Raw genomic sequence first — 25354 nt, 5'->3', positions numbered from 1 at the left:
TCAAAAAGCTTATGATACAAGGCAATGATAGCAGGCATTTGAAAAGCTGGGGAGAGTTTCAGCTCACGGAGGAGGTAGTGGATGCCAGTGGGGTTGACGTAGCTGTTGGAGTTATCCACAGAGACCTTAAAGACGTTACTATTGTCCACATGTCCCAGCCAGCTGGCCCAAACACTCGTGAAACAAAGATGTGAAAGTCTCAACCAAGAAACCCCTGGTGTAAGGCAGAATGCATATCACAACTAAAACAAAGAGCACGCTGACTGTCCTCTGGAGAGATCGCATGTGCTAGAAGGATGAACTGGTGAAATTGGAAGACAGATTAAAAGAAATGACCCGACCTGAACAAGAGAGAGTGAAAAGCACCGAGGGAAATGAACACGTCTCAGCGGCCTGGGGGACCATACAGAAGGTGCAGTATTCTTATCAGTGGAGTCTCAGCAGAAGAAGGCAAAGGATGCGATGAGGAAAATCATGACTCAGAACTTGCTGGGTTGGTAGAAGACACAAACCCACACATTCTAGAAGCCCAGAGAGTGCAGGCATGATAAAACTCAAAGAAGCCCAGATCCAGACCCATCATAATCAGGCTTGTGAAAACTAGAGATTGAGAAGTTGCAGTCACGTTCTGCTTCGGGATGGAGATGCGCTCTGAGATGTGTCCTCGGTTGATTTGATCACTGCAGACATCAGCGTGTATGTCTGCAAACTAAGAAAGCTCCGTGTTTGGGAGGGAGGCCATAGCAAGTGACACAGCATTTTCAAAGTACTGAAGGAAGTCTCAGAGCAGAACTCTAGATCCAGAAACAACAGCCTGGAGAAAAGAGGGCAAAACAGGTAAAGGAAAAGCCAGATTCATAGCCAGAGACCTCTGCTAAGTACTAGCTAATAAGAATTGTTCAGACAGAAGGAAAATGAAATGAGAAAGAGTGTTAGCATGAAGAAATGAGAAAGAGCAACAGAAATAGTATCTTGGTAAATACGAAAATTTTTTTGATTGAAAGCAAAACATACCACGTAGATATGGTTGTGACATTTCTATATTCCACCTGAATTTTAAAAATATTGATTCTAAGTGGGCTCTGAAAAGATAAATATTGGTATTTTAATCCTAGAGCAATTACTTTAAAAAAAATTCATGCAAAAGATATAGCAAAAAGTATATAATAGAGTTGGGCACTGTAACCCTAGCTATTCAGGAAGCTGAGATGTGAGGATCTCAATTCGAAGCCAGCCCAGGCAGGAAAGTCCATGAGACTCTCACCTCCAGCTAACCACCAAAAAGCCAGCAGTGGCTACGGGAGTTGGTTGTGGTTGTGCTGTGGGTTTGCCGTGGGTGTGATACTGGCTGTCATGTGGGCACGGGCTATTGGCGCACCATTTGTGGGTCAGCTTCCTCTCTATGTAAATGGAATCGCCTAGCGAGGGGGTGCTGCCTGGGCCTGGCAGCTGGACTCAGCCCTTCTGCTGGGCCTCATTTCTGAGCAGCTGCGGGTGTTACCACTCCTCCTAAGTTGGATGGCATGGGCGGGGGGTGCTTCAAGGATGGAGGGATTCAAGGTTGGAGCTGGTTGCTGGATGGCTCAGAGGTGGGCCAGGCTTCTCATAAGGAAGGTTCTCCTACCACCTGGATCCATACACACATGCAAGAAAGAATGTGTTCTGAGAGGAGAAAGATGTTCAGAATTCGAGATGTTAATGTGGAGGGGAGGGAGGGCCTCCCTGTTCTGGGCAGAGTTCCAATCAGTCCTATTCCTTTGACTTAACATCTCCCACATCGAAAACCTGCGGGCGTCTCTCTGGATAGAGAAGCACCAGGCCCGTGGCTGTAAGTGTAGGGCACATCTGGGCTGGGTGTGCACGTGGCACACCGTCTACCTACTGCAGCTGGAATATAAATTGATGGCATTTAGAAATACATGAATTTGAGTGACCCTTGCCAGTTGCTAGCATCTCTGAGAGAGAACAGCTGAAGCAGCCAGCTATTCTTTGAAGTGGATGATGGTGTAAAAGCACCTGATTTTCAACAAGGCCGCCTAAAATATATTCGTTAGAGAAAAGATAATTTTTTTTGTGTGTTTGTGTATGCTGGTCTTGGGGTTTGAACTTAGGGCCTAGGTGCTGTCACTGAGCTTTTTTTTTGTCTATTTTTGCTGGTTTCTTCCCACAGTATTGCTTAGGAAGATAATTCTGCGAAGCGAATCAACATACCTGTTTCCAGGGGGTACATTTCCTTCCTGTGCTCTGATCTCTTTCAGAACAAATTGGAGCTTTGGCAGATGAGCACATCATTCATGTGGCCTGTGGCGAGTCCCACAGCCTGGCCCTCAGTGACCGGGGCCAGCTGTTTTCTTGGGGTGCAGGGAGTGATGGCCAGCTAGGACTCATGACAACTGAGGATTCTGTGGCAGTGCCCAGGTAAGTATGTCGCAGAAAGGAATATGAGTTTCACATGCCAGTTATTAAAAAAAAATCACTTCCTGCTCTTGCTTTGGTAGATTCCATGAGTTTGTTCCGTTTCCCTTATTTTATTGCTATTTCCTTCTTGCCATTGCTGTGTCTATACCAGTACAGCACTTGTCACCAAAAGTTGTCAATATTTATAGAAATGTCTGTCTTCCATTCAAAACTCCAGTTGGGTCAGGGGCTGTGTTTGTTCTTGGCACTTGATCGTACATGTTTGAATAAAAAGGGCATTTTTTTTCCACATCAGAATTACAAATCTTCAACTTAGGATACAGTTTTTTATTTAGTCATTAAAGAACACTAAAGTTCAGTCTTAAGGCTGACTCTAATACTATGCCAAATTATCTTACACATTATAAATAGCTAACATACCAAATATAGAGTCTTTAATACCAAAACACCAATACAACTATTCTGAATTTACTCTTTACTTAATTCTAAATGTTAGATGATTTAGCTTAAAACCTAATGTTGCTTCACCATTGAGAAAATGCCCCAAATATTGAAATTACCTTCAGACGGGCTTTTTGAGAGTGGTGTCTCATTTTGTTGAGGGTTACTAGTGATCAAAGAGGCAATCAGCTTATTCCCTTCATTTACGTCTGTATTCCCTTTGTATTAGTGCTTGTCATATTTCTTGTGATTGTTTCTTTAATGCTATTTTTAGTTCAAAGCTGTGAGCGCTAGATGACAGGATGGGACTATTCATTCTTACATGGTTTATTACCAAGTGCCTGGCCCCGTAAAACTTTGTTTAATGACTAGCTTTTTCTCTCCTGCTTACTGTTCCCTTTAAAAGAAGAGTACATCCCTTTTTCTTGCTTTTCTGAAATCTTTACTGTTTTTTTTTTTTGTTGTTGTTGTTGTTGTCCTTTTTTTTTTTTTGGCCAGTCCTGGGCCTTGGACTCAGGGCCTGAGCACTGTCCCTGGCTTCTTCCCGCTCAAGGCTAGCACTCTGCCACGTGAGCCACAGCACCGCTTCTGGCCGTTTTTTCTGTATATGTGGTGCTGGGGAATCGAACCTAGGGCCTCGTGTATCCGAGGCAGGCACTCTTGCCACTAGGCTATATCCCCAGCCCCAAGAAATCTTTACTGTTTTAATCAAAGAGGAACATGGAGGTTAAGAGTGATGTGGTTTAATCTCCTGATTTAAAACAAGTAATGCCTTAAGTCCCATTTATTCCAAAAATTAATTTAACTTGTGGGGGACGGGGCAGGGAGAATGGCAATGAGAAAAGAGAGGTGCTGTATTTTAATTACATTGTATGTAATGCAAGGGAAAAAAATCTCATGATATTAATGACAGAAAATATTTGATTTATTGATGGCCAGATATTCAAAGTTTTTAAAGGCACTTTGCTTCTAACAAATGAATGAATAAGTTAGAGTAGTAAGTAAAGGCTGCTATCCTTTCATTCGGTTCACTCTGACACTGTGTCCCTGGAGGTGGTGTTGGACCCCACAGGTTGAAGAATCAGTCTACCTGCCTCGACTGGTGGGTCAGTCACAAATGCGGGTTGTTTTGCCGGTGCTTCTGCCTAAACGGGGGTACCCAAACCCCCTCCTCTAATTGGCCTAATTCAGGTGGGTCACAGAACTCTGAGAGCACGTCGCTTTCCATGTTTATTTTTAAAGGATAACGATGTAAGGATATTATATAGATGAAGAGACACAGAGCGTGAGGAATCGCCATGCCCTCTGTGGACACGCCATCCAGAAGCTTCCCAAACCCTGTCCTTTTAGTTTGTTGCCTATGTATCTTTTTGGTTTTGCCAGTGCTGGGTCTTGAACTCAGGGCCTGGGCACTGTCCTTGAGCTCTTTTTGCTCAAGGCTAGCAGCATACTACCACTTGAGCCACAGAGCCACTGTGGCCTTTTCTGTTTATGTCGTACTGAGGAATTGAACCTAGGACTTCATGCATGCTAGGCAAGCACTCTGCCTCTAGGCCAAACTCCTGGCCCTGCCTCTGTATCTTTGATGACCAACTTAACCTTCAGCCTTCTCTTCCCTTCCCTAGAAGGTGAATGTTGGGAATGAACCTCCCAACCCTTTGATCCTGTCTAGATATTTCTGATAATCTGCCCTATCCTGGACATTTACCAGCTCATTGTCATATATAAAGACATTAGTTCATAGATTCCAAGGATTTGGGGAATTGCATGTGATTGCATACTCTCCTAAATAGGGAATGATAGGACTGGAAGTAGGATTGTAGTAGTACATCAGAGGTGCAAGAGTGTTTTTGGTTTTTTTGTTTGAAGAATGAAGAATGCATGGGCATTGATGCAGGAGGTTGAAGTCTGAGGATCACAGTTCTAAGCCAGTCTAGACAGGAAAGTCCAAGAGACTCCATCTCCAAAATAACCACAAAAGGCTAGGCTGGAGGCATGGCTCAAATGATAATTGCTGGCCAAGCACGCCTGAGTCCTCGAGTTCAAACCCCAGTCCTGAGGGAAGAAAAGAGTGAATAGCTAAGAGGCAGGTTAGCAAAAGTCCTAATAGAATTTTATCATGTAGGATTATGCGTTAGATAGTTGGAAGTCTTTTAAAGCAAGATGATGTCATGTATAAAAATGATTTACTGGAAATGTCTCATTTAGCCGGTGCTACTTGTGGTAAGTGTGCCCATTTTAAGAAAGCCTCCTTTGTTTCAGGTTAATACAGAAGCTGAACCAGCAGACCATACTGCAGGTTTCCTGTGGCAACTGGCATTGCCTGGCGCTTGCAGCTGGTAAAGTAACATTAAATATGTGTAACTGTGAAGTTCTTCTTGCGGATATTCCTGTCCTGCAGTTTTGTGTTATCTAACTTGAGCGCTTGCATTGCTTTTGGACACTGACAGCTCTCAGAGGTCCTTTGTGTAGCTCAACCTTTCTCCTGGGGATGGACGGTGGAAGCCATTGTTACTGCTGTTGTTTTTCTCACAAGGGAAGAAGGAACAAGAGGCAGGACTGTACCTAGATGTTTTTGAGCAAGTTTTTGGGGTTTTTTTTTTGGTGCTTGAGAAGTTTGTTGTTGTTTTGTTTTGTGGTAGTACTGGAGTTTGAACTCAGGGCCTTCTGCTTGCTAGGCAGCCACGCTACTGAATGAGCCCGAGCCTCCAGCCCTTTCTGGCTCTGTTTATTTTTTGATTTAGGTCCTTGCTTATTGTCTGGGCTGGACTGGACTGCTGTCCTCCCACTTTCCCTTCCTACCATAGTTGAGATGCATGCGTGCTCTACCCCTCCAAGCTATTGGTTGAGAGAGGGTCTTGTGAACTTTTTGCCTGGGCTGTCTTTGAACCATGATCAGTCTCCCAAGTGGCTACAACCACAAGTGTGAGCCACTAGACCCAGCTCGATCTTATTTTGGTAGTACTAGGGCCTAGAATTTGCTCTGCCGCTGAGCCTGCAGCCCTTTTCATGTTGGTTATTTCCAAGTTGTTGCCTTGCTTTTATACCCAAGAATATGTTTGAACCTTGATCCTCCTATTTTTAGCCTCTTACTGTAGCGAGGATGGCAGGCTCATACCACCATGCCCAGCTTGTTCTCATGAAATGAAGTCTAACAGACTTCTCTGCTGGAACCTGGAACTTTGACTCTCTTGATCTTGCCTTCCCACTTAGCTAGGATGACCAGTGCTAGCCACTGTCTTGCACATATGCCCAGGCTGGCGTAGAACTGTGATCCTCCTAATCTCAACCTCCCAAGTAGCTAGGATTACAGGCATGAGCCACCAGTGCATGGCTTAAATGTTTTTGGTTTTGTTTTTTTTAAAGCTAGAGCCTACTTTCCAGCTACCTTCCACCATTAAGCTTCTAGTTTCCTGTGAAAGCAGGAGTTAGGGAATTGTAAGCAGCAAATCAGACTGTCCTTTGTAAGAATGAGTGTGTACTTACATGTCCTTGTCAGTCATCTTCAGAGTCATCCAGATCTGAAATCCTGAATCACCTGGTCTTAGAGTACCAGAATAGTTCAGGCTAATTATTAAGGTTTAGTCCATCTAAGCCTGGTAATTAGCCTGTTAAAAATAGAATTTACTTAAACCTTTAATATGTTCTTGGAGTGTCAGTCCCCTCTGAAGGGCAGCAAGGCTCGGTTTATTTCTCTGTTGTCATGTCAAGTAGTAAATTTGGTTTTAGCCATCTCAGCATGAACTGTGTATCCTCCTTTTCTCATGGGTGGGTTTGCTGTGTACAGGGGCAGCGTACAGAAGGCCAAGTAGCTCTGTTATTTGTGTGTATGTAACCTTTACCATTTTTTTAATACCAGTTGCTCTGTTATCATTTCAGATGGCCAGTTCTTCACGTGGGGAAAGAACAGCCACGGGCAGCTGGGTCTGGGGAAGGAATTCCCCTCCCAAGCCAGCCCCCAGAGGGTGAGGTCCCTGGAGGGGATCCCGCTGGCTCAGGTGGCTGCAGGAGGGGCCCACAGCTTTGCCCTCTCTCTCTCAGGAGCTGTTTTTGGCTGGGGGATGAATAATGCAGGGCAGCTAGGGCTCAGTGATGAAAAAGGTAGGTGAATTCTTTCTGCCTCCTCTCTCCTTCACAAGTACATCCATCTGTTTAGCAAATGCCTCTTGAGGATCCACTACGTGTGGCTGCCCCCTGCTGGGGACTGAGGGTATTGCAGTGTATGAAACAGCATCATGGCTTAGTGGAGACTATCTTAGTGGGTTGGTATAAACAACAGAGGAGTAAATCTACACTGTGTCAGAGAGTTCCTGTTTCACGTCGGGTGTGGGGAAGGGCTTCTCCGATAAGAACGTGATTGAGTAGACCCCTGTAGGAAGTGGCTGGGTACTTGTCAAGTAGCTGGGTAAAGCATGTTCAAAGGAGAATGTGCAAAAGCTGTGATTTGGGAAGGGGTGTGGGGTGGAGGGAGCGGAGAAAGGGGGTTGGGGCAGAGGTGGAGTTTGGGGAGGCATTGCTGGCCCTGTTACCCAGGGCTCCATAGGGCTGGGGGAGGATCTCAGCTTTCTGTATGCTAGAGGGAAAAAAAAACAACACGGAGTATTTTTGAGGAGCGGGGTAACCTAGTTTGATGAGCTGTGGAAGGTCAAGGGAGAAGGTCAGCTAGTAAAATGGTGCATGTCTATAGTCCCAGCACTCAGGAGGCTAAGGGTTGGGAGTTCAATGCCAGTCTGGGCTGTACAGTGAGAGCCTGTCTCAAAAACACAAAAGCACAATCTAGAAGAAAGTGAGGAGAGATTAGTCTGATGGTAGTGGGAGTCAAGTCGGATTTTGGTGCAGTGTTTAAGATGAGGCCAATTGGTTTTGCACAATTTTTGGATGTATGGTTTGGAGCGAGAGCTGGAAGTTGGGGAATCAGGAGAGTTGAGGAATGTAGAGATTTATTAATCCAAATATATTAAAATTGAGATCTGTTGGACATCCAAGTAGAGACAGGCAGAAAGCTGAATACACGTTAGGGAAACTCATGCTGAGATGGTTGCTTGTGTGTTGTTTCAAAGGCTAGTGGTTGTGACATTCCGATGGTTCATTTATTTTAGATCGAGAGTCCCCGTGCCATGTGAAACTCTTACGAACACAGAAGGTTGTCTATATTAGTTGTGGAGAAGAACACACAGCTGTCCTCACAAAGGTAAGGGGCTCTGGGGATTCAGGTGCAGGGATGAGCTGGGAATTGTAATCATTAATTGCTCTTTTAGAGTACAGATCGCGTTTGGTTACACTATTGTGGCTTGAACTTGAATGTTCTCTTTAGCTTTGGTTTGATTGTTTTCAAAGGAATAGAAATGGGCTGGCTTATTTGTGTTTTCCTCTTTGTAACCTTGTAAATTGCCTTAGTAATGTTTGAAAATAATTCAGTATAAATAACCTTGAAAACCCAATGTAGGCATGTATGTGTGTGTATGTGTGTGTGTATGTGTGTGTATGTGTGTGTATGTGTGTATGTAAGTCAGTATCCTATGTTCTTTTAAAATAATCCCTTTAAAAACATAAAAGAAATAATTGTTTTAATGTTATTAGCCTGTTTCTTCTGCTTCTAAACACAGCCACATTCTAAAAAAATGAATATATACTTTCATATTAAACAGATTCTATCATACATTTGCTTTAATAAAATATCTTAGCGTTTGTTCAACTACAGCTTTAAAACAAATCTTAGCAAGAGGTTTGGAGAGTAGTCACTTTTTTACATGTGAATGATAATGCCAAGTGATTTCATTTCATGTCTTGGTTTTTCCTTAAAAATTTTTGCCTCCTGTCACATCATTTTACCTTTAAATGGGTTTTAAACTTCACAAGGGGACAGTTTTCTTTAAAGAAAACAGCTTTAAATACCATTTTTTTATTCCTTCTCTATTTTTTAAATGGATGGTCTCAGGAAGTGATTTCAACCAAGTATCTGATGAATGTAGTGTCCTGAACTGACCATTCTGGTGAGCGCCTTGTACGTAGGTCTTACAGGAGTATCCTGAGCTAATAAGTGCGTAGCGGAGGCTCACGGCGTTTGCTCTTTGCTAGAGTGGAGGTGTGTTTACCTTTGGCGCCGGTTCCTGTGGGCAGCTCGGCCATGACTCCATGAACGATGAGGTGAATCCCAGAAGAGTTCTCGAGCTGATGGGCAGTGAAGTTACCCAGATTGCCTGTGGCCGGTGAGTGAGCCTCAGAGCATCTTAATACCTTCCTGAGACCCAGATGGGGATCTTGTCTCTGTAGTGATGGAGAATGGGGGTGCCCCTGACCCCCGGCTTTTACAGAAATCTTAGCTGCATGCACACGCCCTGGTGAAACTTGGAGGAAGTCGGGTCTTGGGAGGGCCCGGCAAGGGAGGGTTTAAACCAGCAGCTGAACAATGGGATATTAGACTTCTCTGGCCAAAGGAGTAGGTGGATACAGGGAAGAAATGGAGACTGGAAAGTGAGGGGTCCTCTAGAACTTTCCAGACATTTTGTCTCTTGGAAGTTTTGCGTGTCCGAGAAGGACAGGGCACTCCCAAGGATGGCTGAGCTGAGGGTCTGGGTGTACATCCTCATGCCAGCGCGTTCATTTGCTTCTCCACAGACAGCACACCCTAGCCTTCGTGCCTTCTTCCGGACTCATCTATGCATTTGGCTGCGGAGCGAGAGGCCAGCTGGGAACCGGACACACGTGCAATGTGAAGTGCCCGTCTCCGGTGAAAGGCTACTGGGCCGCTCACAGTGGTCAGCTTTCAGCCCGAGCTGGTGAGAGTGACTTTCACTGGAATTTAAGGATATTACAAATGAGATAACCACTTGGTTATGTAATTTGCTTTGAAGTCTTTGAAGTGTTCGGAGGGTGAATTTGAGTTCTTCTTAAGTAGGAATCTACAAGTATTTGAGTACTTACTGTGCATGAAGCTCTGTGGTGGAGGTACAGGTCAGGTTTAGAGAGTAAATAAAGCATAAAATGTTAGCACTCAGGACCTTGGTAATATGTGCATGTCATTATTGTTGCGAATAGTGACAGTTTAACCAAATTCAATTACTGTGCTACTCAAGTCAGCATAAACCAATTGCTAGTGGTTAGCATCACCTAGTTAGAGGTGAGAAAAGTGAGTCTTAAGGAGTTAGGTAACTTTTCTGGGGTGGCAGAGATTCTGGGGCAAGGCTAGAAGCCAGGTCTACCCAGGAGCCTGTGCTCTTCATGCTCTACAATGTCACCCTCCACTAAGTTGTTTTGGTCATGACAGGAGGTGATTTTCCTTTTGTGCTGATACTGGGGCTTGAACTCAGCACCTGGGTGTTGTCCTGCCAGGCTAGATTTACCTCCCCTGGTGTGGGGATGCTCAGCTTACTCCCTTATCAGTGCTCCCCTTTTCACCCTCTCCCCTGGGCACCCGACCAGCGGGCAGCCAAGGTGGAGGAAAGGGACACGGGCTAGCCTAAGGTGCACGTGGCCGAACGAGATCCCCTTTTCCTCCCTCCTTACCCACCAAGGAAGCCAGGCGCAGACGGATCTCGGAGACGCTTCGGAGAGCAATCCGGTTTATTCGGGAGGGGCTCATAGTAATACAGTAGTGATGGCGAGGATTGAGCATGAGCTGGCGATAGGCTGGTGAGCTTGTCCATCCAAGAGCAGCTCCCAAAGACCTCCCTCATGGGCTTACGTCACTTCCCATAGTACTGCCTTCTGGGCAAAGCCCGTGAAAGGAGAGCGCACGTGCTCGCTGGCGCAAGGTGGGGGCTGGTCTCAAAGCTACCCCTTCTGGTTCCGGACCCAGAAGGAGATAGGTGTGGCTGACTTCCACACTGCCCCAGGGCTGGGGGAAGGGTGGCGTCTCAGGAGCGCTCTCCTCGCCCTTCCCCCTCAAGGCCAAGATGAATCCCCAACATTGTCCCTTAGCTATTTTTTTTGTGCAAGGCAGGTGTTATACCACTTAAGCCCTAGCTCCACTTCTGGCTTTTTGGTGGTTGAAAATAAAAACTCATAGACCTTTCCTCCTTGGACTGACTTCTAACCATGCTCCTCAGTCCTCGGCCTCCTGGGCAGCTAGGATCATAGGTGTGATCCGTACGTGTCCCACTCACCATTTCCTTTCAGTGCTACTTTTTTCTTCTCCTAAAAATATTGAAAAGCAAACTGTTGGTTTCATTGAAAATCAAAGTGAGACAGTCATTCATTGAGTAACTACCTTGTCTTCTAATAATACATGGTAAAGCTGAAATAGACTGGAAAGTTATTAAGAGGAAGTATGATTGAACTGATTTTGATTTTGAAGTCTAGTAATTAACACACTTAAGTCTTGATCAAGATTTAAAAGAAAAAACAATATTGAATTCCCAACTAGATTATAAGAAAGTTAAGGACAGGAAATGAGTCTTTTAGTGTGTGTGTTTGTGTGTGTATTATTGGGGATTGAACCTAGGGTCTCCAACAAACTAGGCAAATGCTTTGTCATTTGAACAATCCTCAAGCCCTGCTGTCCTTTTTGTTTCATTTTTTGTCTTTTTTTGAGAGCCTCAGTTACTTTTCCCTGAAACTGACTGTCCTCTTGCCTCTGTCTTCTGAGTAGTCGGGATTATAAACATTTACGGCCATGCTTAGCTGTCTCTTAACCTACATGGGCCTAGCATATTGCACAGAGCTGGGCATAAACTTATCATAAGTGACTATGGAATCAATATCATGCAGTATCTGAAACTATAGCAGGGTGGAAAATGTAAACAAAACAAGATTTTGTTTTGCTGACAATCCCCAAAAGTGAGAGGCCAACTCGGTGTCCTTTCCGTTTACTCCATAGCTGCAGTGGTCTCAGGAGCCTTCGTGGAAACGGGGCTGCACAGGGGAGAGCACCGAGGGGGTGCTGCAGTTAGAGGGCATGGGACAGGGTCGTTTGTGGTCAGCCAGGAATGGGACTGGGAGGGAGCACCGTGGTTCCATGGAGCACCTGGCAGCCCTCCTCCATCGCCAGAGACATGGAGGAGGAGGGAGAGAATGCACCGTGTGCTGAGGGCAGATGGGGACAGGCCTGGGGATTGCAGGGTCGTGTGGGGTGTTAGCCACAGAGCAACGTGGTGGCGTTGGAGTGTGGAGCAGGAAGTAGAGGGCCTTGCCTCAGTCTGCAGCTTCTTCCTGAAGCGGCTAGGGGATGCCTGGCTCCCATGTGCAGGGATTCGCGAGGTGCGGGTCCCCGTTTGTCATTGTGCCCACTGCAGGTTGAAGGTTAGCGGCTTGGGAGCATGGAAACCAGAAACAAGGTCAGGATGAGCTGGTCGTGGAGGTGGGCGGCAGGATCCCGCTTTAGAGATTTCATTTTCACTGAAGTAGAAGCAGTACCGGGCTGGGAGCCAGGAAAGAAGGTTCCTGCTCTAACATCATTAAAATGGCTAAGAAGCCACTCGGAAGTGTATTTTGGAAAATTAGAAAAGTGGTTCAAGGAGAAACTTCAATTATGAAAAATATGCTGTTTGGAATTTTTTTGGCAGATCGACTTAAATATCATATTGTTAAGCAGATCTTCTCTGGAGGAGACCAAACTTTTGTACTTTGCTCCAAATATGAGGTAAAAAAAAATTCTTTTGTCTGTTACTTTGGGAATGGAACAGTGATGAGCCAATATTTATTTTAATTAACAGTTACACAAAAGCAATCTTACTCTTTGTTTCTATTAATTTAATCTTCTTAAAATAAACTAGACCTTGAAGATGTTATCTTCATTTGATTCCTTTGAAATGTCAGTAATTTTCCTGGTATTATAGTCATAGTTACAATCATTTGAAATTATTTATACCCGTATTTGTTCCAAAAGAAACTTAAGGAGGATTTATGCTATTGTTTGACTTTTTTTTCCTTTACTGTTAAGTAGAAACAAATTCTGAATATTTGACAACTCAATGTGTCTCTTGGATGTGGTTGAGTATATTGAACATATGCATATATACATATCTCTATATGTATGCATGCACATATACACATACTCATGTGTATATATTTATGTATAATATAAATATATAATTTACATATATATATAAATAGATGCCAACATTTGAGATACCTTTTGCTATTTTTAATCTGCTCATAATACCGCACCTCTTCGTGCCCGCAGTACCGCAATAGCAAGTATGCCAGGAGGAACAATGACACGGTGTCTTTGGGAGTTTAAGATAGAGAGTGTGCATCCTGGAGTTCATGACAGTGCTTAACTTACCTCATTTTATACTTCCTGGCCAGGGACACACAGTCTGTGAAAAAGGCCATAGATGTGTGTGCAGCCCTCCACCCCTCCCCTATTCCCATGTTTCTCTTCTTGCTCTTCTTTTTGACACTCCCCACCTTCGTATGCATTGCAGGAAAAGAAAATGACACATTGCGATGACGTAAGAGGCAGCATTGGTTGAGAAGATAAGAATGTGTACACAAGGGCCTTTCAATCTTGGAAACTCTCCCATTAGTCTGATTCATTGCCAGCATCTATCTATCTATCTATCTATCTATCTATCGATCGATCGATCGATCTATCATCTTTAAGTAGCTCTACAATGGAGTTGCCATTTAACAAAGCAGTTTATGAATATATTTTCATCAGTGTCACCCCTTTCAACATCCTTACCCATTCTTCCCCTACCCACCACTTCCCTCCCTCTTCTTAATTTTGTAGGAAATACATTAGATTCTTCTCTGCATTTCCCCCCCACTCCCCTTCTCCTCTTCATTCATCTGTCTTTTTCTCCTTGACCTTACCTCTTTTGAGTACCTGCTTCCTGGTGGTTTGTTTTGCTGAGCTGTGATTTTGGCTTCCTAAGGAATTACACTGATGGAGATCTTCCTGGAATCTCTCGTGTTTCAGTTAGTACATTTGTATATGTCTGCACAGCACCCGATGTATTTACTTATGAGTGTGTAAACTAAATCTAGCTTCAACATAGAAAGGAAGGCATAGAGCCTTTGTCTCTCTGGGCCTGACGAGGCTTAAGATTGATCAAGAAAACAGGGGCTGGGGATATGGCCTAGTGGCCTAGTGCTTGCCTCCTATACATGAGGCCCTGGGTTCAATTCCCTAGCACCACATATACAGAAGATGGCCAGAAGTGGCGCTGTGGCTCAGGTGGCAGAGTGCTAGCCTTGAGCAAAAAGAAGCCAGGGACAGTGCTCAGGCCCTGAGTCCAAGCCCCAGGACTACCCAAAAAAAAAAAAGAAAGAAAGAAAACATAGTATATGTACACAATAGAATTGTACTCATCTGTTAGAAGAAATGATACTGCCCCATTGTCATCTTTACACAAAGTTCTCGTGCACTGGTCAGGGTCATTCGCGTTTCTGTGTGGAACCGGGCAGGTGAAGCCTGAGACTGTAGTGTGGACTGTGGAAATGACAGCGAGCTGATCTCCAGGTCCTAAGCCTGGAAGCTCTCCAGTGTGACCAGCTGGAGCAATGTGGAACTGCTGTTTTCCTCCTATTTTAGGCTGAGCTTGTGTGTTTCTTTAAAGTATGGGAACACAGGAACTCCACAGGGCAAGTAGCAGTGTCTGCAAGTAGCAGGTTTAAGTATTCGTTTCTACAAGGCACTGCCTTGAATGTCATCTAACTTTGGCTCTGCTGTAGAGTTAAACATGAGTCTTAGTTTCATTCCTTTTATAAATGTAGACTCTTGAGTTATATAGTTGAATTTGGGGGCTGGGAATGTGGCCTAGTGGTAGAGTGCTCGCCTCGTATACATGAAGCCCCAGGTTCCATTCCCCAGCACCACATATATAGAAAATGGCCAGAAGGGGCGCTGTGGCTCAAGTGGCAGAGTGCTAGCCTTGAGCAAAAAAGAAGCCAGGGACGGTGCTCAGGCCCTGAGTTCAAGCCCCAGGACTGGCAAAAACAAAACAAAATATATAGTTGAATTTTGTATTTATTAACACCGTTGGACACGGAAATAAGGTAAAATAAGGTAGTGTTGGGACAGATTAAAGTTCAGACAACTATCAAGAGAGGTATGCATTGATCAAATTTGAAGATGGCGAGCAAAAAAGAAACTAAAGATGTAATATTACTTAGAAGATAGTTACAATCTCTTTTTAAAATGGAAACATATATACCTTTATTTCACCTATTAATTATAGATGTCTAGCTAGAGAGTGGCACGATTATGTGCTCGCCTCCATCGCTGCCATGATCACCTTACCTTTCCTGGGAAGAGGTGTAGTGGCAGGCCCCACGCAGGAGGGGCCCTCACTCGTTAATGCTGGCCTCGAGGTTGAAGAAGGACAGGTGTGCACAGGTTAGGTGGCCCCTCATTCAACATTATTGAGAACAGAAAACGAGTGTTTCAGATTTCAGAGTTGCTAAGATTTTAGATATCCGCATGGATGTAATAAGATATCTCGGAGAGGATCCAAAGCTAAGTTTATTTGTGGTCTGTGTTTCACACACATCTATCCACAGCCCTGAAGGTAGGGTGTTTTGGATTTTTTTTGGGGGGGGGGCATGCCAGGGAAAGAGTCTTGCTATAAATCCCAGGCTCGCATCAAACTGTGAGACTCAAAATGTTGCGGTGTGTGCTGTCTAGAATAACATCCCCTTTGGTGAGGGGTTCGGGGCTGTGCTGAGGGAGAAGGCAAACTTCCGTTCGCTTACAGTGGAAGCCTCTGGAGAAAGAGGCGCTGAAGCCGGCAGGGCCTTCCAGCTAGTTCTGAGTTGAGGCAAAAGGGACTGGGTTTTTTGCTTCACACCTGCTTTTGAATATAGTAGGGTGAAGCAGTAGCTTCCAGGCCAGGCTTGGAGACATCTCCAGGCCAACAGTCAGGAGCCTCCTCCCCCAGCAGCTGTGGGTGTGGTACCTCCATTCTGAAAGTGAAGGATCTGGGCAGGGCACCGGAGGGGCTGTGGAGGAGGACAACACAGTAGAGATTACATGGGGGGGGGGAGCGCAGGGAGGGAGAGGAGGCAGATCCAGGCTCCTAACTTACTGCGTTTCTGTCCTATTTCATTCTTCAGAGTTCTTCTCCTGCTGTTGACTTCAGAACCATGAACCAAGCACATTATACCAGCTTAATAAATGACGAAACCATAGCAGTGTGGAGACAAAAGCTGTCAGAACACAACAATGCAAATACAATCAAGTATGTGGCTGCTGGCCTGCGTTTTCATTTTGGCAAAGTATATTGGAACTTTCTAGTGACAGCCCCTGCTTCCATGTCAATGATGGAAATATAAATGGAATTCCAGATTTATGAAATCAGTTTTTGCACATTTTGGGGGCTTTGATCCAATTAATGACCCCCCAAAAACAATGGATTGCTCCCCACTTACTACGCTGTGTATATCTGTCAACATGCCAGATTTAGTGAAAGGTCTTCAAAATCCCAACTGAGTAAGCCTGAGTTGGTCTTTCTGCTAAAAAGGCTCAGTTTTGTGTCACGAAATCCCAGTGAGTTTTTTTTCTCCATATTCATGTTCCAGAGCATCCTGAATATAAGACCATTGTCATCCTACCTAATCTGAATTACGTGTAGCACGTTCTCATTCAGAATGATTAGTTGAGATAGCAATACCCTATTTATTTGTAATTACTAAAGATTTTCTTTCTTTCTCTCTCATCCCTTCCCTCTCCCACTCTTTCGGTCTCCCTTTCCTTCTTTTCCTCTTTCTTTTTTCTTCTTCTTTTGAGTAGTGGTGTTGTCCAGATACTATCTTCTGCAGCCTGTTGGAATGGAAGTTTTCTTGAAAAAAAGTAAGTGACTTAAGAGTTTTAAAAACAAACATGGGGGCTGGGAATATGGCCTAGTGGCAAGAGTGCTTGCCTCCTATACATGAAGCCCTGGGTTCGATTCCTCAGCACCACATATATAGAAAATGGCCAGAAGTGACGCTGTGGCTCAAGTGGTAGAGTGCTAGCCTTGAGCAAAAAGAAGCCAGGGACAGTGCTCAGACCCGGAGTCCAAGGCCCAGGACTGGCAAACATAAATAAATAAATAAACAAACAAACAAACAAATAAATAGTTTGATTTAGTTGCCAGGGAGTAGCAAATATTTGCTGTAAAGTTGGTCCTCAGGTGAATGTAATTAGAATCTCTTGTATTAAGTAAGAGAGAAATTAATTTTAAGTTTACTATAAATCAATTTTTATTTTTAATTCTTCTTTAGAAAGGCTTTAAATAGGATATTGTACTTTCCATTTGTTGGTGGATGGACATTTGAATAGGGCATGTTTTTTGTACCCAGCCAGCACAGTGCACCACAGCGACAGAAAAATTAACATCTAGTCTCAACAGAAATCCCTACCCTTATACTTTCCTTGACGGAAAAAAATACTGAGAATTTAAAATTATCTTGAAAAACGTATTTGCTTTTATTTTTGTCAGGGTTTATTTATTTACAAGTATTTATTTATTAGTGTTCATTAGAATACTATCCCAAGTGTTGACCTTATTCTACCTGGTGAAATTCAAATCTGATCAGAATGGACAAACTATTTGGTTTATCTGTTTATAGCCTTTACCAGTATGTTTACCTCATTTTTCTTTTATTCCACACACATATATATGCATTATGATGTACATTTTGTTTGTTTATTTGTTTAGAATTGATGAACATTTTAAAACAAGCCCCAAAATCCCTGGGATTGACCTGGACTCAACTAGAGTGTTATTTGAGAAGCTAATGAACTCTCAGCATGCCATGATTCTAGAACAGGTAGGTTGCTTTCCTTCATAAAGTGAATTCTTGAAAATATACTTTTATATGAAGAATTCAACTTATTTGTGAAGCTCAAACTCAGGGCCTGGGTGCTGTCCCTGAGCTTTTCTGGCTCAAGGTTAGCTCTCTATCACTTTGAGCCACAGCTCCACTTCTGGTTGGTTTTTGTTTTTTTCCCATTTTTGTTGTTACTGTTATTGAGTGGTTAATTGGAGATAAGAATCTCACGGGGCTTTCTCTGCCCAGGCTGGCTTTGAACTGCAATCCTCAGATCTTAGCCTCCTGTGTAGCTAGGATTACAGACATGAGCCACTGGCACCTGGCAAGAATTCAACTTCTCTTTTTAAAATTTGTATTATAAAGGTGATGTACAGAGGGGTTACGGTTATATAGGTAAGGTCATGAGTCCATTTCTTTTTGAACAGTGTTCCCTTCTCCCTCATTTCACCCGTCTCCCCTTCCCCCACCGGCTCACCCCCCACCCCCTAGCAAAACGGTAAAGTTCATTTCCAACATAGTGTCCTGTAAGTATCACTGTTGCATTGGTTAACCCTTCGTCCTACCAAAGGATTCAACTTTTAAGAGGAAGGTGGAAAAAAGGAGATACAAGTTTGATTTGAAAATCTTATAGAAATTTTAATGTTATAAAAGTACTCATTTTGGGACTTTGGCCTACCGGTTTTGCTTTCTCATTTGTATGAGGATTCATTCCTCTGGAATAAAAGCTCTCTAGGGGTCAGAATTTTTGGCTTTTTCTACCCCTAGTTGTTTCTGAACACTTGGGCCAGTGCTGGTTCATACGAGTTGCCATATATATATATATATATATGAATTTAGAGATGCCTTAGCTAAGGATCAGTTACATTTGAATTTCTCATTGCTTGTCTCTTCCATACAGATCTTAAACAGCTTTGAAAGTTGCCTGATTCCTCAGTTGTCAAGCTCACCACCAGATGTTGAAGCGATGAGGATCTACTTAATCCTGCCCGAGTTTCCCCTGCTCCAGGATTCCAAGTATTACATAACGCTGACGATACCCCTGGCGATGGCCATTCTGCGGCTGGATGCGAACCCTAGCAAAGTGTTAGGTGAATCTGCTGCCCTCAGTGCCAGTGCCTTTGTCCTTAGTTAGTGTGTCAATATGTGTACTGGCCTCTGCGGATTGAGATCTAGTAGTGATCTGTCGATTGCCATTGTATAGCTTTTCCATGTAGATAGTTAACTCTGTAAATTTGGCCAAATCATACTGTTCCATGTCTTATTGGAAACAATTCATGCCAAAGTAGTCCTGATTTGGAGCAAGTCACAAAATTAAATTATTCAGTTTTAAACTTTTTTTTTCCCTCTCACATTTGCTTGCAGTTAGTGGCACTTCAAAAATAGGTCTCCATTCTTTCTCCAACACCAACTCTAGGGGGCGGGAGTGAGGTGAACAGGTTTGGTGATACTGAGTTCTTCAAGAAAGAGAGGGGAGAAATGGCCTAGTGGGGACTTACCAAATGTTTGTTTTGTTTTTCTTTTTTAGGACAGTTGAGTCCACCCTGATTTTTGCAGGCTCCGGGCACTTTGCTGAGATTAGAACCTTCTGTTCCTCAGTGAATCGGAGAGTGTCTCTCATGGGAGCGGCGCCTGAGATGTTTTTATTAATCACGTGCAGAAAGTCTGTCACCTGCTTTTTACTTTTTTCCCTCCCCTTGGTAATTTTTTTTTTAATTTTTAGGTGTTTGTTACAACTCAGTAACTTCTGTGTTGCAGGCGGACTGGGCTGTTACTTGAGCGCTGTCCCCCCTTGGAGTGAAGAGGCGTGCTTCTGGCTTTTCCTTGTTGCTTCTGCCTTTGTACAAGAGATAAAAACAGAAATAATAATGAAAGCCTTTAGTAACACATAAGAACTTCATAGTCTTAAGGTCAAAAGCCAGTGGGGCACACTTTTTTTTTCCAGGTGTTTCTAATAATGACGAGATAGCGCAGTAGCAATCTCTGAAGAAATAGTATCTGACTTTTAGATTTGGGGGTTCGTGAGGGTTTGTTTTTTTTTTGAGTTATAATAATACAAAGAAGTTAGACTTGTTCAGTTTTAATCTTAATTTGCTTTTAAATTTTGGATTATTGGAATTTAAAAGACTACCCCAAAGCAGACAGAATACCATGTGTAACCATCAGATGAATTCAACTTGCCAATGCATTGTTCTTTTTATTGTCTCCTCCCTCTTCACCTTTTTTCTTAATGAAATATTGTGAAAGCAATCTCAGATATCCTATCATTGCATTGTTTAAATATTTCCATATGTCTGAGTTTACTTCTGATCAAAGAAGCCAGTGGTATAATCTGTCAGGCTGTAAGAAAGCATTGTATGGGGGGAAAGCAGTAGGGTTTTTTTTCCCCACTCCTTTTGCCTTGTGAAGGGGAGGAATGGCCTCCATGTTGATGGCACACCTAGGGCAAGGTGTCCTTTGAATATCTGCTGCAGGGCTTCCTTGGCGGCTGGGGACAGTGGTGACTAGGGAATGAGAACACCGCCTGCAATCCTAGCTACTTGGGAGGATAAGAGCACTAGGTTCACAGGTTGAGGCCAGCCCTGGCAGAAACGTTCACGAGACTCCTCAAGCTGTAGCTGGGTGTAATAGCGGCACCTATATAGAAGGTACATGGGAGGCTGAGGTGGGGAGGGTTGAGGTTCTAGCGCATCCCAAGCAGAAATGTCCTGGAGACTCCATAGCAAGCTGGGCATGGCAGCATGTGCTGGTCACCCCAGCTTCCACAGGAAGCCTAATAGGGGGGTCCAAGTATGTGGCAGGGCAGTGATTTCAAAAGTAATCAGCCCCTCAAAGGGGAAGTGTGGCTCATTGGTCAAGGCCCGGCCTGGCAAGAGTGAGGCCCTACGTTCAAGCCTTGGTACTGCAAAGAAAACCAAACAAAACACGGTTGGAGGCAACAGGAGAGCCTGCTTCAGAACCTCAGGACTGCCACAATGAAAACAGTCTCCTAAAGCAGAACACGTTTGGAGCAAGGCAGTGGACACCCTCTTGCCCAGAACAGGAGTGTCTTCTGAAGGGAAGTTGTAGGTTTTCCTTCAACACGAGTCTTTGAGAAAATTCAGATGAAACACTATTAACAAAAGAAAAAGAGAGAGAAAGCTCCAGGGATTCTCATACAACTGCTGCTTTCACCAGAAATGTTTTCATGAATTCTTCTTAAAGTCCTTTTGGGGAAGCTGCAATTTAGACTAATGTTTATCTTCTAGCCATAGGAGTTTTTAGCTAGCAGGCAGAGCATGGAAGAGCTCGCCCGAGGTTAGGTCCTGAAGCATGTCTTGTCTTGTCTTTTTCTTTTTTTCTTAAGATAACTGGTGGTCTCAGGTATGCCCGAAATATTTCATGAAGCTGGTCAACCTCTATAAGGGTGCAGCCCTTTATCTCCTGAAGGGAAGGAAGACGTTCTTAATTCCTGTACTGTTTAACAATTACATTACAGCGGCTCTCAAGCTCCTGGAGAAGTTATACAAGGTGAGCCCAAGAGGAGCTGGTGGGAAAAGGGGGGTGAACCACATTTGGCGGTGGGGGGGGGGGTGTCGGGGTGAGGTGACCTCCTGAGATTCCCCCTGGGAAGTCATCATCTGGGCTTAGTTCCTATTTTGCTCTTCCCAGGTCAATCTTAAAGTGAAGCATGTGGAATATGATGCGTTTTACATTCCTGAGATTTCTAACCTCGTAGACATTCAGGAAGACTACCTCATGTGGTTCTTGCATCAGGCGGGAATGGTAAGAGTGCACGGGAAGCTTTAGTCTTGTTCTTTTCAGAGGAAAAGCACGAGGGAGTGGTAGAACTTACCTTTGTTTTTGATGGTTGGTGTCATTCCCGTCTTTCACATGGCTAGCTCTTGCATTCTTGAAGCCTGAAAGTGCTTCGGGTAGTCATAAATCTCATTGCACATCATAAATGAGGAGTCACAAATGTATAACAGAATGTTAAACGTTTTATTAGTTGCTCACATGTTTTAAATGTTAGCAGTCCTTGTCTGAGACTGAGGTTATAGCTTGGTGTTAACCGGTGCGCTTAGCATGTAGAGGTCCTTAGTTTGATCCTTGAACCACTTAAGAAAACAAACAAGCCAAAAAAGAAAAATAAAATATCAAGGTATTTAGAGTAGTGGTTTCCAGGGTTGGGAGGCAGGGGAGATGGGAGCTGTTCCTTAATAAATATGCCCTTTGGCAGGATTAAAAGTTCCAGAGAGCCATTACACAGCAGTGTGATTATACCTAATGCTACTGTACTGTATGCTTAAAAACGATAACATTTATTGTACATTTATTTTTATTTTCCAGTGCTGAGGCTTGAACTCAGGGCCCAAGCACTGTCCCTGGCTTCTTTTTGCTCAAGGCTAGCACTGCCGCTTGAGCCACAGCACCACTTCCAGCTTTTTCTATATATGTGGTACTGAGGAATTGAACCCAGGGCTTCATGTATACGAGGCAAGCACTTTACCACTAGGCCTTTTTCCAGCCTGTACATTTATTTTATTTATTTATTTATTTATTTATTTATTTATTTATTTATTTATTTAGGCCAGTCCTGGGCCTTGGACTCCGGGCCTGAGCACTGTCCCTGGCTTCTTCCCGCTCAAGGCTAGCACTCTGCCACTTGAGCCACAGTGCCGCTTCTGGCCGTTTTCTGTATATGTGGTGCTGGGGAATCGAACCTAGGGCCTCGTGTATCCGAGGCAGGCACTCTTGCCACTAGGCTATATCCCCAGTCCTGTACATTTATTTTAAACTACAACTAAAAAAAAAATTAAGTCAGTTAGGTATAGAAACCCGTTATCTGGCTTCTAATCTTTCTTGGACTACAGGCGCCACTTCTGGCCATTTTCTATATATGTGGAAGCGAATTCAGGGCTTCATGTATACGAGGCAAGCACTCTTGCCACTAGGCCATATTCCCAGCCCCCTAAAAGAGTAATTTTAATAAACTTAAATTCTTTTGATCCCAATGTTAAAAATCTGCGTTATCATGACTGTGGTTTCTGAATGGAGTCACTTCAATGAATAACTTTTTATTATATTTTATGATTCCTTTCTCATAGCATTTGAAAAAAAATGTTACTATGTCTTGAATCGTAGATGCTTATCTCCTTTTTTGCAATTTAGTTACCACAGTTAACTTAGTATGTGAACTTCCATGATTTCAGTAGAATATTTTTCTGTTGTATAGAAGATAGTATAATTAGAAATTGAAATTTATGTGTCTTGACAGCTCGAATTTTTGCTTAAAATATTCCCATTTATTTTTTTGTTATTTTTAACCACTGTAAAGCATAGTGGAAGGATATGAACAATGGAAGGATTTAGCGTGTTAATGTTTAGACAGTATAGCAAATAGGACAGAGCACATATTCAGACAAAAGGAACTGGGGTCAAGTCTCAGTTCGGGTCTACTACTCTGGTCTTAGGCAAGTTACTTAATTTCTTTTGGCCTAGCATTCTCCTTTGTGGTAGGCATTGTAACCGTCTTGTGAGAACTGAAGTGGAGAAGGCATGGAAAGGCCCTCCTCGCAGTGATTACCCATGAGGAGCTCGGCAACCATTTTTAACTAAGCGTTCTTGCCTAGTGTGTTGACCTGGACTGGCGCTGGGGACGGACACGCGCCCTTGGTGCTGTGTCTACCTTTGCAGAACGGTGCAGAGGCTGCAGCGAGGAGGAAGTTACAAAGAGCTATAACATATAAGCGCAGAAAGAGCCTTCTAAAGTGGCTGATTTTTGCCCACTGTGGGAAGAGGTGATAGTCAACTTCTCTCAATTCCTAACCTGCCATCATTGATGCTTAGAAACCAAATGGTGCAGAGTGGGAGTCTTTGTAGTCTCCTGTAGAGGGCAGCAAATGTGAAGAATTCAGTGACGGCACACAAACCCTTCAGTGTCTGGCCCCAGGTACCAGTGAGTGGAATGCACCAGTGGGATGGGGCAGACCTAAGAGAGGCACACGGTGCCGCCGCAGGCTTGTGAATGCCTACAGCAGAGCCACATTTAGGAATGTTGACTCTGTGTGTGTGTGTGTGTGTGTGTGTGTGTGTGTGTGTGTGTGTGTGTGTTTAAGGTGTTCCTAGTTCTTCAACTCTGGATCATTTACTGGATCATTGTTTCTATTTCATATACTTAAAAAAAAAAAGGAGGGCTGGGGATATGGCCTAGTGGCAAGAGAGCTTGCCTGGTATACATGAGGCACTGGGTTTGATTCCCCAGCACCACATATACAGAAAATGGCCAGAAGTGGCGCTGTGGCTCCAGTGGCAGAGTGCTAGCCTTGAGCAAAAAGAAGCCAGGGACGGTGCTCAGGCCCTGAGTCCAAGCCCCAGGACTGGCAAAATAAATAAATAAATAAATAAATAAATAATAAAATAAAAATAAAAAAAAAATGGAATTTAGGCCACCAGGCAACTCCATTCTAGACGGGGGCTCTCCGCATGGGGTTCACTGGCTCTTTGGTAGCTTTAAGTTTGTGAAGCTCAATTGTAGGGGCTGCACCACCCCCAAGATCAGTCGCCTCAGTGGGATTACAGAGTCAAGAGATACAAAGTTTGTTGATGACTCAGATACCTCTGTAACCCCAACACCATACCAACACTTAAACAGGGTGGGTATACTGGGAGACTGTTACCCAGCAAGGGCTCGCTGCCCAGTGCTTGGAGAAGACATTGCTATGGCACTGGTTAGTGCCAAAAGAGTTCACTGAGCAGTCAATCCACGGGGGGAGTGGGGTCCTTAGCTGTGGGCTTGGGGATCTTCCTCCTGGAGCCCCTTGGTACTGGGGCAGTGTACAGGAAGGGAGAAGGGAGGAGCTCGTGTTTGGATAGTGAGAGAGAGTTTTAAAGTTCTTTCATGCAGGTCAGTCATTTCTTTTTAGGGGTGTTATGTTCTGTGCAGGGGATTTTTATGTAAAATGGCATTGACCCATTGAGCTGGCTGCTTCTATGCCTGTCCATTCTTGGGTATTTTTTTTTTTTTGGTTTGTTTCTAGTGCCATTTCTGAGACTAGAACTCGGGCCGGGCCACTGTCTCTGAGCATTTTTGCTCAGGGCTAGTGCTCTTACCATTTGAGACACAGCTCTACTTTGGGCTTTTTGATAGTTAATTGGAGATAAGAGTCTCGTGGACTTTCCTGCATGGGCTGGCTTTAAACTGTCATCCTCAGATCTCAGCCCCCTGGATAGTTAGGATTACAGGCATGAGCCACTGATGTCTGACACAAGTCCATTCTTGTAAAGCTGGTTTCAAACTATTCTTTTTTTTTTTTTTTTTTGGCCAGTCCTGGGGCTTGGACTCAGGGCCTGAGCACTATCCCTGGCTTCTTCTTGCTCAAGGCTAGCACTCTGCCACTTGAGCCACAGCGCCACTTCTGGCCATTTTCTGTATATGTGGTGCTGGGGAATCGAACCCAGGGCCTCATGTATATGAGGCAAGCACTCTTGCCACTAAGCCATATCCCCAGCCCCTCAAACTATTCTTGAGTGGATTTTGGAAAACAACAACTTAAATACTGTTAAAGAATTTATGTCCAGGCCTTAGCTAATTCATTATTATTTCTCATATCACTTTCTACCTTTTCCTTGTTGGGTATACCAGTGTGCATCTAGTCTCTTCTCCCTGGTAAAACACTGCTTAAAATAAACCAATCTCCCCTTAGAGGAAGATTACAAAATTCGAAATGCTGGTTTCAGTTTAAAGCCTGCCTCCTCAGGACACTGCAAGTTGTGGGTACTTAGGCTAGAAGGGGACCTTGATTGTGCCACATTATAG

At 43.9% G+C, this 25354-nt stretch overlaps 1 protein-coding gene across 5 annotated transcripts in view; it reads left to right on the top strand.

Moving 5' to 3' along the window:
* Herc3 (HECT and RLD domain containing E3 ubiquitin protein ligase 3) overlaps positions 1 to 25354 on the top strand; it is a 79851-nt gene that overhangs the window by 27151 nt on the left and 27346 nt on the right. For 3 of the 5 annotated variants that reach the window (XM_048333832.1, XM_048333831.1, XM_048333833.1), the window contains 13 exons: positions 2259 to 2418; positions 5122 to 5198; positions 6739 to 6960; positions 7959 to 8050; positions 8938 to 9068; positions 9478 to 9638; positions 12363 to 12439; positions 15859 to 15983; positions 16535 to 16594; positions 17445 to 17556; positions 18458 to 18647; positions 20903 to 21066; positions 21208 to 21321. In XM_048333832.1, coding sequence (XP_048189789.1) covers positions 2259 to 2418; positions 5122 to 5198; positions 6739 to 6960; positions 7959 to 8050; positions 8938 to 9068; positions 9478 to 9638; positions 12363 to 12439; positions 15859 to 15983; positions 16535 to 16594; positions 17445 to 17556; positions 18458 to 18647; positions 20903 to 21066; positions 21208 to 21321 — 1685 coding nt within the window. Of the gene's footprint in view, positions 1 to 2258; positions 2419 to 5121; positions 5199 to 6738; positions 6961 to 7958; positions 8051 to 8937; positions 9069 to 9477; positions 9639 to 12362; positions 12440 to 15858; positions 15984 to 16534; positions 16599 to 17444; positions 17557 to 18457; positions 18648 to 19084; positions 19257 to 20902; positions 21067 to 21207; positions 21322 to 25354 lie in introns of those variants that run through there. The other 2 variants (XM_048333834.1, XM_048333835.1) reach the window with 2 other exon arrangements.

Source organism: Perognathus longimembris, chromosome 24 (assembly GCF_023159225.1).
Source record: "Perognathus longimembris pacificus isolate PPM17 chromosome 24, ASM2315922v1, whole genome shotgun sequence".
Taxonomy (NCBI): Eukaryota; Metazoa; Chordata; class Mammalia; order Rodentia; family Heteromyidae; genus Perognathus; species Perognathus longimembris.
This window is presented reverse-complemented; position numbering and strand designations above follow the sequence as displayed.